At 48.0% G+C, this 13,004-nt stretch overlaps 1 protein-coding gene across 3 annotated transcripts in view; it reads right to left on the bottom strand.

Moving 5' to 3' along the window:
- PPP2R5E (protein phosphatase 2 regulatory subunit B'epsilon) overlaps window positions 1-13,004 on the bottom strand; it is a 68,381-nt gene that overhangs the window by 23,391 nt on the left and 31,986 nt on the right. For all 3 annotated transcript variants that reach the window (XM_040411758.1, XM_040411759.1, XM_040411760.1), the window contains exons 4-5: window positions 8,598-8,699; window positions 5,487-5,579 (exon numbers count right to left, since the gene is read on the bottom strand). In XM_040411758.1, coding sequence (XP_040267692.1) covers window positions 5,487-5,579; window positions 8,598-8,699 — 195 coding nt within the window. The remainder of the gene's footprint in view (window positions 1-5,486; window positions 5,580-8,597; window positions 8,700-13,004) is intronic.

The following is a 13,004-nucleotide window of genomic DNA, read 5'->3' as shown; positions in this document are numbered from 1 at the left end:
TTCAGATGACACCCCCTTGTTCTTGTGTTAAGGCAGGCATCCTCAAACTGCGGCCCTCCAGCTGTTGCAAAACTACAACTCCCAGCATGCCCGAACAGCCTACAGGTATCAGCCTACAGCAGGGCATTGTGGGAGTTGTAGTTTTACAACAGCTGGAGGGCCGCAGTTTGAGGATGCCTGTGTTAAGGTTTCCCTCGTGAGCCACATTCTTAGATATCGGAGGGGACCTGTCAGCAGGGTTATGCTGCCCGATCTGAGGAGTCCAATTCGATTGAATAACTTGGAGTAGTTTTGAGGCTGATCATTAGCCGAGGCCGGGGGATGTAGTACGCACAAGGCAGTGCTTGATATTCATGAGCGTACCCCCCCCCACCACGCACCAGTGTAGATGGGCAGGGAACGCCCCAGCTGCTGCCTCTCCTCATAAACGACTATCAAAACTACGACAAGCCACCAGTATCTTCATCCATTTAATCTGGGTCCCCATCACTAGTTTATGCCAACCTCAGATTGATCGGCATGACCCTGGTGACAGATGCCCTTTAAAGAGGAGCAGACGCCTCTTTAGTAACCACCCACTCCATCTATGTAATACCAATTCTGGAGCATCTTTTCTTAGAACTATGTTGTGTCATTCCTCCATTATTCCTGCTAGAAGTTTATGAAAGAATTTCTATCAGTTTGCAATCAAGGTCCAGATGGGTGTTATTCGTTTTGGGGGGGGGGGGGGGGGGGGGGTTCCCTGCGCAGTCTGACACTGGCATCACTGACTGTGCAGGGACACCCCCCCCCCAACTGGTAACACCCAGATGGATCTTCATTGCAGGCTGCAGCCAATTCTTCATAACTTCTAGTAGGAATAACAGTGCTCCAGAATTTTTATTACATGGGGAATGCAAGTAGTTACTAAAACAGACATGTCAGGAGAGGGGACGGGTCACCCCTAAAGGTTAGATCACCCTTTAAAAACCCTTTCAAGTCTCTCCTGATAAGTTGTATACTTCAGACCTTCCACCATTTTTTGTCTTGGCCGGACCAGCTGTGGGAATCATACTCATCTGATCCTCGACATTGGGTTCTGGCTCCATCGCTCCCCTAAAAAGCACCGCAGGTCGCGGGTCTCTCCGAGGGTCTTGTGGCCGCTGCATTCAATAGCTGCTCAAAGCGATGAGTGAAATGACGCACGGGTGACCCGTGATGTTCACGTCGGGAGACCCCAGACCTGCAGCACCTGAGTGGGAGCTATGGAGCGGCAGTGTGAATCCCATTGCGGGTTCGGGCACATTAGGGGGGGGGGGGGTTCCACAGAAAAGGTCCTCAGGAGTGAACGACCCCTTTAATCTCTTCCCCCAGGATCTGAGGACCACTGAGCATACTGCCAAGAGAGGCGAGATATTACTAGCGTATACTATACAATACAGGGGTAGGCAAACTGCACACAATACAAAGCGCCTGAGGCCTGAAGAACGCTCAGAGACCAAGGCATTTATGGAATGTCAAAAACAAGTCTGAGAGTATGTCAAGGACGTGAACAGTCTGAAGTATGCAAGTCAAGAATGCACCGGCATCAAAGAGTAGGTCAGAAATGAGGCCGTTCGCCCTCAATTATCAGCAGAATGATTCGCTGGTCAAACGGTCAAAAGGAATCCGCCACCAAGACAACCCCCTTTAAGTTAAAGTGAAGGTCAACCTTTGAAATCCATTGAGTATTTTAATATAAGCAGGTGTGAAATTCCGTGTTCACCGATTAATACACCATTATAGCAGACAGAGCTTAGGTTTTTTTGGATGGAGAGCTTCAAATTCGCTGCACAGATATGGCTAACTTAGTGATTTCTTGCAGCTACCACTAGGGGGAGCTCACTGTGTACTGTTAAGGCCCTGTTCTCACAACCGTATTTTTGCTCTGCATCTGATCCACATTTTATTACGGATCCGATGCGGACCCATTCAACTCAATGGAGCCACAAAAAATGTAGACCGCACCACGTGGGCTGTCCGCATCCATATGTCTGTTCCATGGCTCCGTTAAAAATATAGAACACGTCCTATTCTTGTCAGTTTGGCGGACAAGGATAGGCATAGTTACAGTAGGTCCGCAAAAACAACAAAAAAAACTGATGTGTTCTGCAGATCGTCAAAATACGCACGGTCGTGTGAATGCACCTTAATTGGCAGAACTCACATCACAGTATGCAGTAGGGCTCCCTCTAGTGGTGGCTGCCAGGCTGACCTTTAAAACCACTTAAAAACAGGGGATTTGGAGCTATGTATCACTAAGGCCTCATGCACACGACCGTTTTTGCGGCTTGGATGCGGAGCCATTCACTTCAATAAGGCCGCAAAAGATGTGTGCTGTCCACATCCGTTGCTCCGTTCCGTGGTCCACAAAAAAAATAAAAAATCTGTCCTATTCTTGTCCGTTTTGCGGACAAGAATAGGCAGTTATATCAATGGCTGTCCGTGCCGTTCCGCAAATGGCGGAACGCACACGGACGCCATCCGTGTTTTGCGGATCCGCAATTTTCGGACCGCAAAACATACAACGGTCGTGTGCATGAGGCCTAACAAGGCTATAAAGAAATACCGCTAAATTGAGAGAGTAATCGCTAACAAATAAATAACGCATAACTGTCCAAATCACCCATTGATGCGCCATATAGCATCCAAAATGCAGCTGAGGAAGAGAGGTGACTGAGGGGTGCACTCCTAACGACAGCGCTGTGCCGACTGACCCCATTATGTCAGTGTAAACAGTGATGGCTAACCTCCGGCACTCCAGTTGTGAAGAAACTACGACTCCCAGCATGCTCCATTCATTTGTATGGGTTTCTGAGAAAAGCCAATCAAGTGTACATCTTGGGAGTTGTCGTTTTTCCCACTGCTGGAGGTTAGCCATCGCAGGTGTAGGACGATATGGAAACAGTGAAGGCAGCGCCCACTGTAGACACTAGGTGGCAGTAGAGATTAAAATTAAACATGAAAGTAAAGAATTAAAGCAAAGTTCCTCGAAGGAAGAAATAGAACACGTTAATCTCATTGCGTTTTCACACACGGTTACATATTATACGCATAAAATCACATCTACATAGGAAATGTTCTACAACTCTAAATACATCAATTATGTAGAACTTGTCATTTAATGATTTCATTGATTGTCATTTCTGCTCATTCTGTGGTCAGCTGTCCAGCGGTAGGTCCTACTTCGCGATTAACAACCACCTGCAGGCGCACCGACCCAGGGAAGGCTGTCAATCACATAGTAGGCCCGCCCACTAGGCCACGCTAAAACTAACATGATGCTGGCAGATTAAAGGACATCTGTCAGCAGATTTGTGACTATGACACTGGCTGACCTGTTACATGTGCGCTTGGCAGCTGAAGACATCTGTGTTGGTCCCATGTCCATATGTGCCTGCATTGCTGAGAAAACTGATGTTTAATTATATGTAAATGAGCCTCTAGGAGCAACGGGGGCGTTGCTGTTACACCTAGAGGCTCTGCTCTCTCCAACTACCGCGTCCTTTGAACTTTGATTGAAAGAGCCAGGTGTGATGACGTTTTCACTACCTACCCCTACTAAAGTGCAGAGGGCGCAGCAGTTGCCTCTAGGTGTAATGACAACGCCCCCGTTGCTCCTAGAGGCTCATTTGCATATAATAAAACTTCATATTTTCTCAGCAGTGCGGACACATATGAACATGGGACCAACACAGATGCCTTCAGCTGCCAAGAGCACGTGTAACAGGTCAGCCAGCGTCATAGGGACTAAACTGCTGACAGATGCCCTTTAAACAACATTTTTATGGTTTCTTTAAAAAAAAAAAAAAAAAAGGGGTCTGAAATTTGCAAACCACAATTACAATTCCTTAGCTGTATGCCAATGCATCTACTGAATTACAATCCACCGGTAATGGCAAGCTAATCAGTCCTGCTACGTTCACTCTTCCAATAAAAAAATAACACAAAGCGTTAGGGCAAAATCCCGAGAGCCGGGTTCACGGAATTCCGCAGCCCTAGAAACATATTGGAAAGGCTATTTTTGGGCTGTTGGTTGAAGTGTTTGAATAATTTCCATGCTTATTATATCTAGCGAAGGAAAAGTGGATAAAAAAAAAAAGTGAGTGCGACTTACTCCAGGAGGCTCGACGAGATTCTTAAAATATTTGTCTCTTAGCAACAAATGTCTTCCTCTGGGACTCCAAGAAACTCAACCGGCTTGGCAAGCGCGAGAAAGCCCGCTTACCCTGCCTAATATTAAGAGATCGCTATCTACAAGCCGACGCTGGGCCTGGAGACGGGAACAAGCTCATAACCCTCGTGTTTGGAAGGAAGAGGAATCAGGACGGGATTTATCACATTCAGGATTGTCAAATAGAAGTCAGACCATCCACAGCCCAAGAACAAGGGGGGGGGGGGTTTAGTAAAGGGGTATTCCCATATGGGACATTGATGGCATATCGCTAGGCTAGGCTATGCCATCAATTGTCAGCAGGGGCGGACTAGGAACTTAAAGCGGCACTGGAAATGTAACTAAAAGAGGCCCCATTTTGGAGTCCGGTCAAAATAGAGGCAACACCAGCAATACCACCCCAACAGAGCCAAATGCCAGAGGGCATCAAAATACGGCCGCCGCAGCAAATAAATAAATAAAAAAAATCCGCAAAAACTACCACTGTCTGGGTGTGAGGAGGGCTCAGGCGGCCCCCTGGGGTGTGAGGAGGGCTCAGGCGGCCCCCTGGGCATCTGCCCATCGGGAAGTTGCCCTGTATATCAGATAGGAGCAGGTCCCAGAGATGGACCTGTACCTACCTTCCAGAAAGGGGTCCTGAAGTGAAGGGCGAGCACACTGCGCCTGCGCGGCCACACTCCATTCATAGATATGGGACTTCCAAAAATAGCCAGCCTTGGCTGCTTTCAGGAGTCCCATATGGGCGATTGGAGGGGTACGGCTATGAGACTTCCAAAAATAAAATAAGCCAGCGTTTGCTCGGATATTTTTGGAAGGCCGATAGCAGTAAATGGAAAAGACACAGCGGATGCGCAGTGCACTCGCTGTTCACTTCGGGGCCCAGTTCTGGAGATTGATGCGGGGGCGACACTTTTGGGACCCGCTTCTATCTGATATTTTTGGCATATTCCTGTGCTAATCCCACCTCTGTGAACCCCTTCCATCTCCAGAACTGGGACACCAGCTGTGCACCGGAACTGTGTGAATGGACACCATGTAATGCTTCATTTCCCCTGTGGAGGCGCTGCAGGGAAACTGAGCACTTACTGCCAGGATGTCCCACAGAAAACAGACAATCCCTGGAGGACCCAGCACGGAGACGCTTTGTGATCAGCCGATTGTCAGGGGACCCTCCTTCTAATAAGCAGAGACTGTCCACACTTCGAGAACCCTTTAAACAATCCTCATCAAGCAAATAATGTAGAAAAAAAATAAAATAAATGACAAATTACACATGTGAAGGAAATGTGCTTACCTGTAATACAAATTTTTGATCTATGTACTTTTTGGCAATACTGGGCTGAAATTCTTGGCTTTCCAAAAATCGTATGAAAAATTCATATACAAGCTGAAAGAACACAGAGGAGAAACAACCGATCAGTAGGATCTCCCAGGGTCAGCGGCAGCCTTACCAGATGGGGGTCTGTCCTTCTAGACATAGGCGAGGGTCCCAACGCTGACACCTGCTCCTATCAGACATTTACGGTCTACGGACATGCTGCAAATACCTTTTTAATACATGGACCTCGCCATCCACAACTTAGGCTTCTTTCACACTGGCGTTTCTGGGTCCGCTTGTGAGATCCGTTCAGGGCTCTCACAAGCGGCCCAAAAACGGATCAGTTCAGCCCCAATGCATTCTGAATGGAAAAGGATCCGTTCAGAATGCATCCGTTTGCCTCCGTTCAGTCTCCATTCCGCTCTGGAGGCGGACACCAAAACGCTGCTTGCATCGTTTTGATGTCCGCCTGACGATGCGGAGCCAAACGGATCCGTCCTGACTTACAGTTTGCATTTTGTTCATGGTAATGCAAACGGATCCGTTCTGAACAGATACAAGCGTTTGCATTATCGGTGCGGATCCGTTTCTGCAGATACAAGGCGGATCCGCACCTAACGCAGGTGTGAAAGTAGCCTTAAAGGTTTCCCCCCCCCCCCCCCAAATAACAGGTTTGCGATACGTCATAAGGATTGGTCCTGAACACTGATTGATGTTGGTGAGATCGGCTTCCATTTTAGACATCAAACAAGAAGTGGCGGCACGCGTGTATTCCTTGTGTACTGACTGTCTATCACTTCTAAGAGAATACAGAGCGTCATGGCTGCTCAGGGAGTGTATACATGTGCCTATGGCCTCGGTGTGCCACGTGCATGACCTCTAATGAAAGACTGACCAGAATCTAACACGTGGCTTCTCCCAACACCTCAATATTACAACCATGCACGTGCACTGCCGCTCCATCCAACTCTGGTGGTGCTGAGGAGCACTAGTCCCACAGAGTTGAATGGAGGTGGCATATCCGAAGCTCCATTCAGATGGGATGATGGGCCCCGATCCTAAAAATCCACGGTTGTTGTAATCTGACAGCCGTTTAAAGAAGCACTCCACAAAAGAAATGTATTCTCTGACCTGTTAGAAAGGTACATGATATAAACTGTAGTGAAGGTAATCTTCTTACCAGTGACTGTATTTGTGAGTTATAACCTCCCTTCTGATCCTCAGCTGTGTCATGTGACCAACACTCTGTTCATTCCTATGAGACTGACACTGAGGCTGCCATAGGAATACTAGGGTTGTTTCGATACCCAAATTTTTAATCAATTTCGATACCATTAAAAAGTATTGCGATACTAGATACCACGCGAAAAAATAAAACCCCCAAAAAAGCAGCGTGCATTTTATGGAACGTCCGGCCCATAATCGAACAGTCCGATCCTATTTTTTGGGGGGACAACGTAACAAAAATAGCGAATCGTGCGGGATTTTATTTGTTTTGTTTTTTCTGTTACGGGGTTCACCGAGGAGATATTTTTTATATTTTAATAGTTCGCACTTTTTTGGGCGTGGCGATATGTAAAATGTTTATTTACTTATTGTTTATATATTTTATATGTAAAATTAGGAAAGGGGGTGATTTAAACTTAATATTTTGGTGTTTTGTTTTTGTTTTTTACTTTTTATTCAATAACTATTTGCCCCCTTAAGGGCCAGAACCTGGGATCTTTTCATCCCTTGTCCTATTCACCCTAATAGAGCTCTATGATGGTGACTGGGACCTCACACTCTCCCTGCTGCCCTGTGCTTTGTGCACACAGCAGCAGGGAGATTACCATGGCGTCCTGGCTGCCATAGTAACCGATCGGAGCCCCAGGCTTACACTGCTGGGGCCCCGATCGGAAGCTGCCACTGCACCACCAATGAGGAGGAGGGGATCCTGTGGCCACAACCACCAATGATTATAATACTGGGGAGGTTGAGGGCGGGCGCACTACGCCACCAATATTTTTAGTACTGGGGGAAGGGGGGCGCACTGCACCACCAATGAAGATAAATAACCTTTTAATACAAACACAGGAAGAGACTTCTATGACAGGGCGCTGCAATCCACGGCAGTTAACTCCTCAGGTGCTGCACCTGAGGGGTTAACTGCCGCGGATCGCTGCGCCCTATCAGAGGTAGAGTGCCGGCTATGTTATTCTGCCGCTGGCACCCGCCGCCTATATTTGTATTAATGGGAGAGTTATCATTGGTGGCACAGTGGCCACAGCCCCTCCCCTCCTCCGCCCCTCTCTCTTCTTATTGGCAGCAGCGGCACAGGGGGGAGGGTGGGAGAGACTCCTTCTCCCCTGTGCTGCTGAGGAGAAAATGCAGCGCGCTGAGAGCAGCGTGCTTCATGTTCTCTGATACTAGGCTGTGCCATAGCGCAGCCTAGTATCGGTAAATGTCAAATCCTGGTATCGAATCGATACCGGTACAACAGTATCGATTGGGTATCGATAATTCGATACCCGATACAACCCTAAGGAATACATAGAGAAACTGGCTTTCTGTCCACACATAAGATGTGGAGTGTAAGTGACTTCCTGTTCTGTGTCCGTTGGAGACCAGAGTGTTGGTCACATGACACAGCTGAGGATCAGAAGGGAGGTTATAACTCACAAATACAGTCACCGGTAAGAAGATTACCTTCACTACAGTGTGCATCATGTACCTCTCAAACAGGTCCGAGAATAACATTTTTTGTGGGAGTACTTCTTTAATGAAAGCAATTTTTTTTTTCATGGCCGCAGTTCGCTTCATTTGGCTTCTATATTCCCACGATTTCCCATAAATGGAGCCACGGTGACGGACATCTCGTTGCCACTACGTGAGTGAATTTAATCTGTCTTCTTGTCAAGTCTTCAGCTTGTGTGCGAGACTTATAATGTTTAGATTGAAGAGCGAGGCCGTACAAGGAGCTTTTCCGCAGCAGAGTGGAAGCGCCAGTTCTATTTTTACCTTGCACTTAGGCACTGGAACCTGACAAACCACTGTGCAGGCAATGTACTTACACGCCGTGGTTTAGACGGCGCAGGTCCGACTTACCTGTAAGTGCGGCCACGACGCCTCGAGGGTGGGTTCGTCTTCTTCAGGATCAAACTCGTTGCTGTCGCTCGGAGGGAGGGTCCTAAATATATTGCAAGATACCTAGAAAGTGATCAGAAGAGAACGACTTGTCATTTTACAGACACCACTACGTCCAGAACTCAATAGAAAAAAAATATATACATAAAGGCCCCATTCACACCACTGCATTTTTTGCAGATCGGATGTGGGCTCATTCATTTTAATGGGGCTGCAAAAAATGCGGACAGCACTCAGTGTGTCTGTATGTCCATTCTAGGTGACAGCAAGTTGGAGACTGCCCAGGTGTCGTCTCCCATCCAATGCAACCTGATCACCCACATCTCTCCACACCAGACGTGCCTTTGCAACCAATTTTTACTTCTCCAGTGCATCCACAGAGAAAGAAAAAAAAAAAAAACTCTGCAAAGTCGCTGTTAAAAAATGTCTACCGTTTATGCAAACTAACGTCTCCACGGTATGTCTGCAATTATCTTATCTTGGGGATTTGAGCAGAAAGCTGGGGAAAGACAGACCGCTAGATCTGACTACACAGGGTCTGTTTGTTGTCTGTTACCATGGAGACGCACAGGTCTGCCTAGCAGCTGTAGATTCCAAAAGGTAGGAATGTTTGTTAAAAGGTTGTTTGCAAAGTGGCTTTAGTTTTTCCTTTCAGAGGCACTTGAGCAAAAATTATGGTTGTGAGGGTATATGGATGTTACTACTAGGGGGTTGGTATATTGTGAAGCCCTGTTGGAGGCTTGAGCACAAAAAGTTATTTAAAAGGGGTTCTGCAGTTTGTTTTAACTGATGATCTATCCTAGGGATAGATCAGCATCTGATTGACGGGGGTCTGACACCCGAGACCCCTGCCGATCAGCTGTTTGAGAAGGCAGCGGTGCTCCAGTAGCGCCGCGGCCTTCTCACTGTTTACTGCAGGCCAGCGACGTCACGACTAGTATCAGATACTGGCCTGGGCACGGCTAAGCTCCATTCAAGTGAACAGAGCTTAGCCGCACCCAGGTGATACTAGTCGTGACGTCACTGGGCCAGCGGTAAACCGTGAGAAGGCCGCGGCGCTACTGCCAGCGCCTCTGCCTTCTCAAACAGCTGATCGGCAGAGGTCCCGGGTGTCAGACCCCCACTGATCAGATGCTGATGATCTATCCAGAGGATAGATCATCATTTTAAACAAACTGCAGAAGCCCTTTAAGCAGCTAGCGCAGTTCAACTGCTGAAACATTGAGGGTGTGAAACAAAGTCGCCAAATTCGAAGGCCCAAAAATATGAATTCTCCATGACCATCGTGTAAAGTGGCCGCATGGGCTGTAATCTGGCAAAGAAACCTGCAACTGGGCTGGGTCCGAGTTCAATACCAAACAGAGCCCACGGACCAGAGGGGAGGGGGAGCAGCCACCTTTTGTCTGATCTCCGACAATCCCTTTAACACCAGTGAAATGCAGGAAGGCAAGTCAGGAAGTCTAGGAAGACAAACGCCAAAACAGTAGTTGGGATGGTGGGCACGATACTGGAAGCGTGATCGTCCCAAGACCCCCTCCTCAGCCCTGAATATTTCACGAGTACGGCGGACTAATGAAGGCTTACCTCCTCTCCACTAATTGCCAGCAGGTTTTGATCTTTTTTAGGACACCCTCCACCTTAATATTTTTTTGCACGGCTAGTCTGCTACTAATGCAACTTTAACCTGGCCCCCGTCGGAGGCTGGAAGTAATGTTTGTGCTATAGTGCGGTACTTGAGCGTTTGGCACGACTACTACTAGGCGTAAAGGAGGAACTAATCAGCGCCCATGTTAGGCGTCATAAAACATGACAAAGTCCATTTCGTTCCGGGTTTAATAATTACACAGCACAATACGTAAAAGTATTAGAGAAACAGGAGGCGTAAAGTCAACAAGATACGTAAGGTAAAGGAAGGGCTGGGTCTGTGAAGAAGCCTGGCAATATGTGAGATAAGTGTGTTTATGGGGGCAAATAATTCCCTGAATTTCTATTATAACCTACAACCCCACCCCCCCCCCCACCCATAACCCCCAGGATCCAACCAGTAACTCTCAGCTGCACAAATGGAGACGACAACGTCTAGTATCCCTTTAAGAGCGACAAAAGGCAATTCATCCTGTTTAGAGGTATCAGATTTGCTCCAATTTTTGGTACCAATTCTGCAAGGAAAATGTGCAATAAGCTACAGCACAAACCCCCGTTAGCACTAAGCGACTTTTTGCTCTCCGAATTTAAGGGCCCGCTGCAGATTTTGAGGCGGATGCAGCAAATAATTTCCACTGTAAATCTGTAGGTGCTGCGCACATATTTTGTCGCCGATTTTTGCACCGGAAAAGGGTGAAAGCTTTTAAATTCTGCAGCATGTGCCGAATTCTGTGCAGAATTTTTCTGGTACGCATGGGTGAGATTTTAAAAACCGCACCGACTGTACTATAAATTGCTGAAGTATTGCGGTACGGAGCTTGTGTCGCAAATCCACTAGTTTGGACTCGGCTTTATAGTCTCGGGACTTTAAAAAACGCACTTGAAAGGGTTTTATAACTTTCCACAGCAGATGCTACACACGTCGAGGTCGGCGAGCGGTCACCCCCTGGAGCTACCATCTTCTCTGTCGGCAAGTGGTCCCCCCACATGTTGAAGCAGAGAACTACAAGACCACCCGCAGGTGAGAAACGGTGGAGCGTGGTGTTCCTCAGTTCACTAAATAACTACTGCATCAGATGCAATTGCAGTTCTTACAAGTACGGCAGCTGAGAGCATGCTGGGAGTTGTAGTTCCAGCAACAGCTGAAGAGGTACAGGTTGGAGGGCCCTAATAGACGGCAGTGAGAACCGCTCTATAATACAGGCCATATCTCCAGCGGTCCAGGGCTGACAACCTGCGCCGTGGCCTTCATCGAACGTACGTCCTGCAGAGTGCTTCTATTTTTACGCCTGTAATGCTATTTGCAGCGTTTTTCGTACCCACCTCCCGGCATTAATCACGGATGTGCTGAGTGAGCGGCCACCCTACCCGTACACGCTTTGATCATACAATGTCAAACAAAATGGTTTCTGTGGAGGGGGACCAGAACCAGTCACTTCCCTTGATGCCACAGACGCAGGGCTGCTGGGGTGAACTGGTCGGCTCCAGTCCCTTCCCTTTTAACTTTTGATGAGTTTTTCATCCTGTACTTTGAAGGAGGAAGCAGCGCGGGTTTATAATTAAATCCTGACTTCCCCTCGATGTGAAGGGGCGGCTTCCAGCGGCGGTCTGGGGTGCCCTGGATTTACAGCATTAGTCTGGTTATCGTCTGTAGTACATGGCACCGACCTGCTCCACTGCGCTGTACGTCGTTCCCGTGGTCGTCGGATACACAAACAGACCCTTATGCAATTTTAATAAGATGCAAATTAACCCATAAGTATGCTTTTGGAGAGTGGGAGCAGTCCAGGGGACCTGGAGGTAACCCACATTAACCTAGATGTCATGGACCGCTAAAGCTGGCGACGTACCTGCTGCCAGCCTTCCATACACATGCACGCTCGGCACCCATCAATAGGGACATGGGAAAAAGCCATTACCAGAAACCTCTGATGGTGGTTTATCTCCACTTGAAATCCAACATGCACAATGCTCCCCCCCTCACCCCTCAACTTGAAGAGTCGGGAGGCTCCCGCTATACACCTGCCGGATCATACGGGTGCAAGGCAGCTATAGTGGCATCAACAGGCTGCCGAATTCTTTTCTAGAATGTGGTCATACACATGACAGCTGACGTCATCAGGATGAACTGACCGTGTGTATGGGGGTCTCCTGACTCTCCTGCAATGACAGATGTCATAAGAGAGCAGGATCGGGCTAGTGGATGTCAACATGCCCAATGCCCATGTTCTCAGGAGTGCCTGGCAGTGGAGTACTCCTCTCTTGCCAATCTGAACACATGCACTCTTGGCCAGGGAATGCGTGCATGTGTACGATGGCTGTTGCAAGATCGCCAGCAGCCAAATAAGAAGCGAGCTATGTATTATGTATGCACAGTCTGAGGCCTGGTCATCCTTGTAAGCGTCAGCAGAAAATCCAGCTATCCTCTGCCAATCATTTTTTTAGCAGAGGCCCCCACTGTAGCAAAAGTACTCATCCAGCCATGAAGAATACGACATGACAAACAAACCTCTGGCATTCTTCTTGTGCATTTGCTAATCACCAGAAAATATTTGTTCGGCATGCAAATTAGGCACAAAGTGCCCAGCGGGGCGTTTCTAGACCTCCAGAGCCCAAGTCCGGCTATACAGAGAGCACAATACCTCTCCTGCGCGCTCCTGACGCCCGGTGACGTCACCGATGCTCTCCTGCTCCGCCTGGGCCTGCACACCACAGTACATAGTG

This window comes from Bufo bufo, chromosome 11, assembly GCF_905171765.1.
Source record: "Bufo bufo chromosome 11, aBufBuf1.1, whole genome shotgun sequence".
Lineage (NCBI taxonomy): Eukaryota > Metazoa > Chordata > Amphibia > Anura > Bufonidae > Bufo > Bufo bufo.
This window is presented reverse-complemented; position numbering and strand designations above follow the sequence as displayed.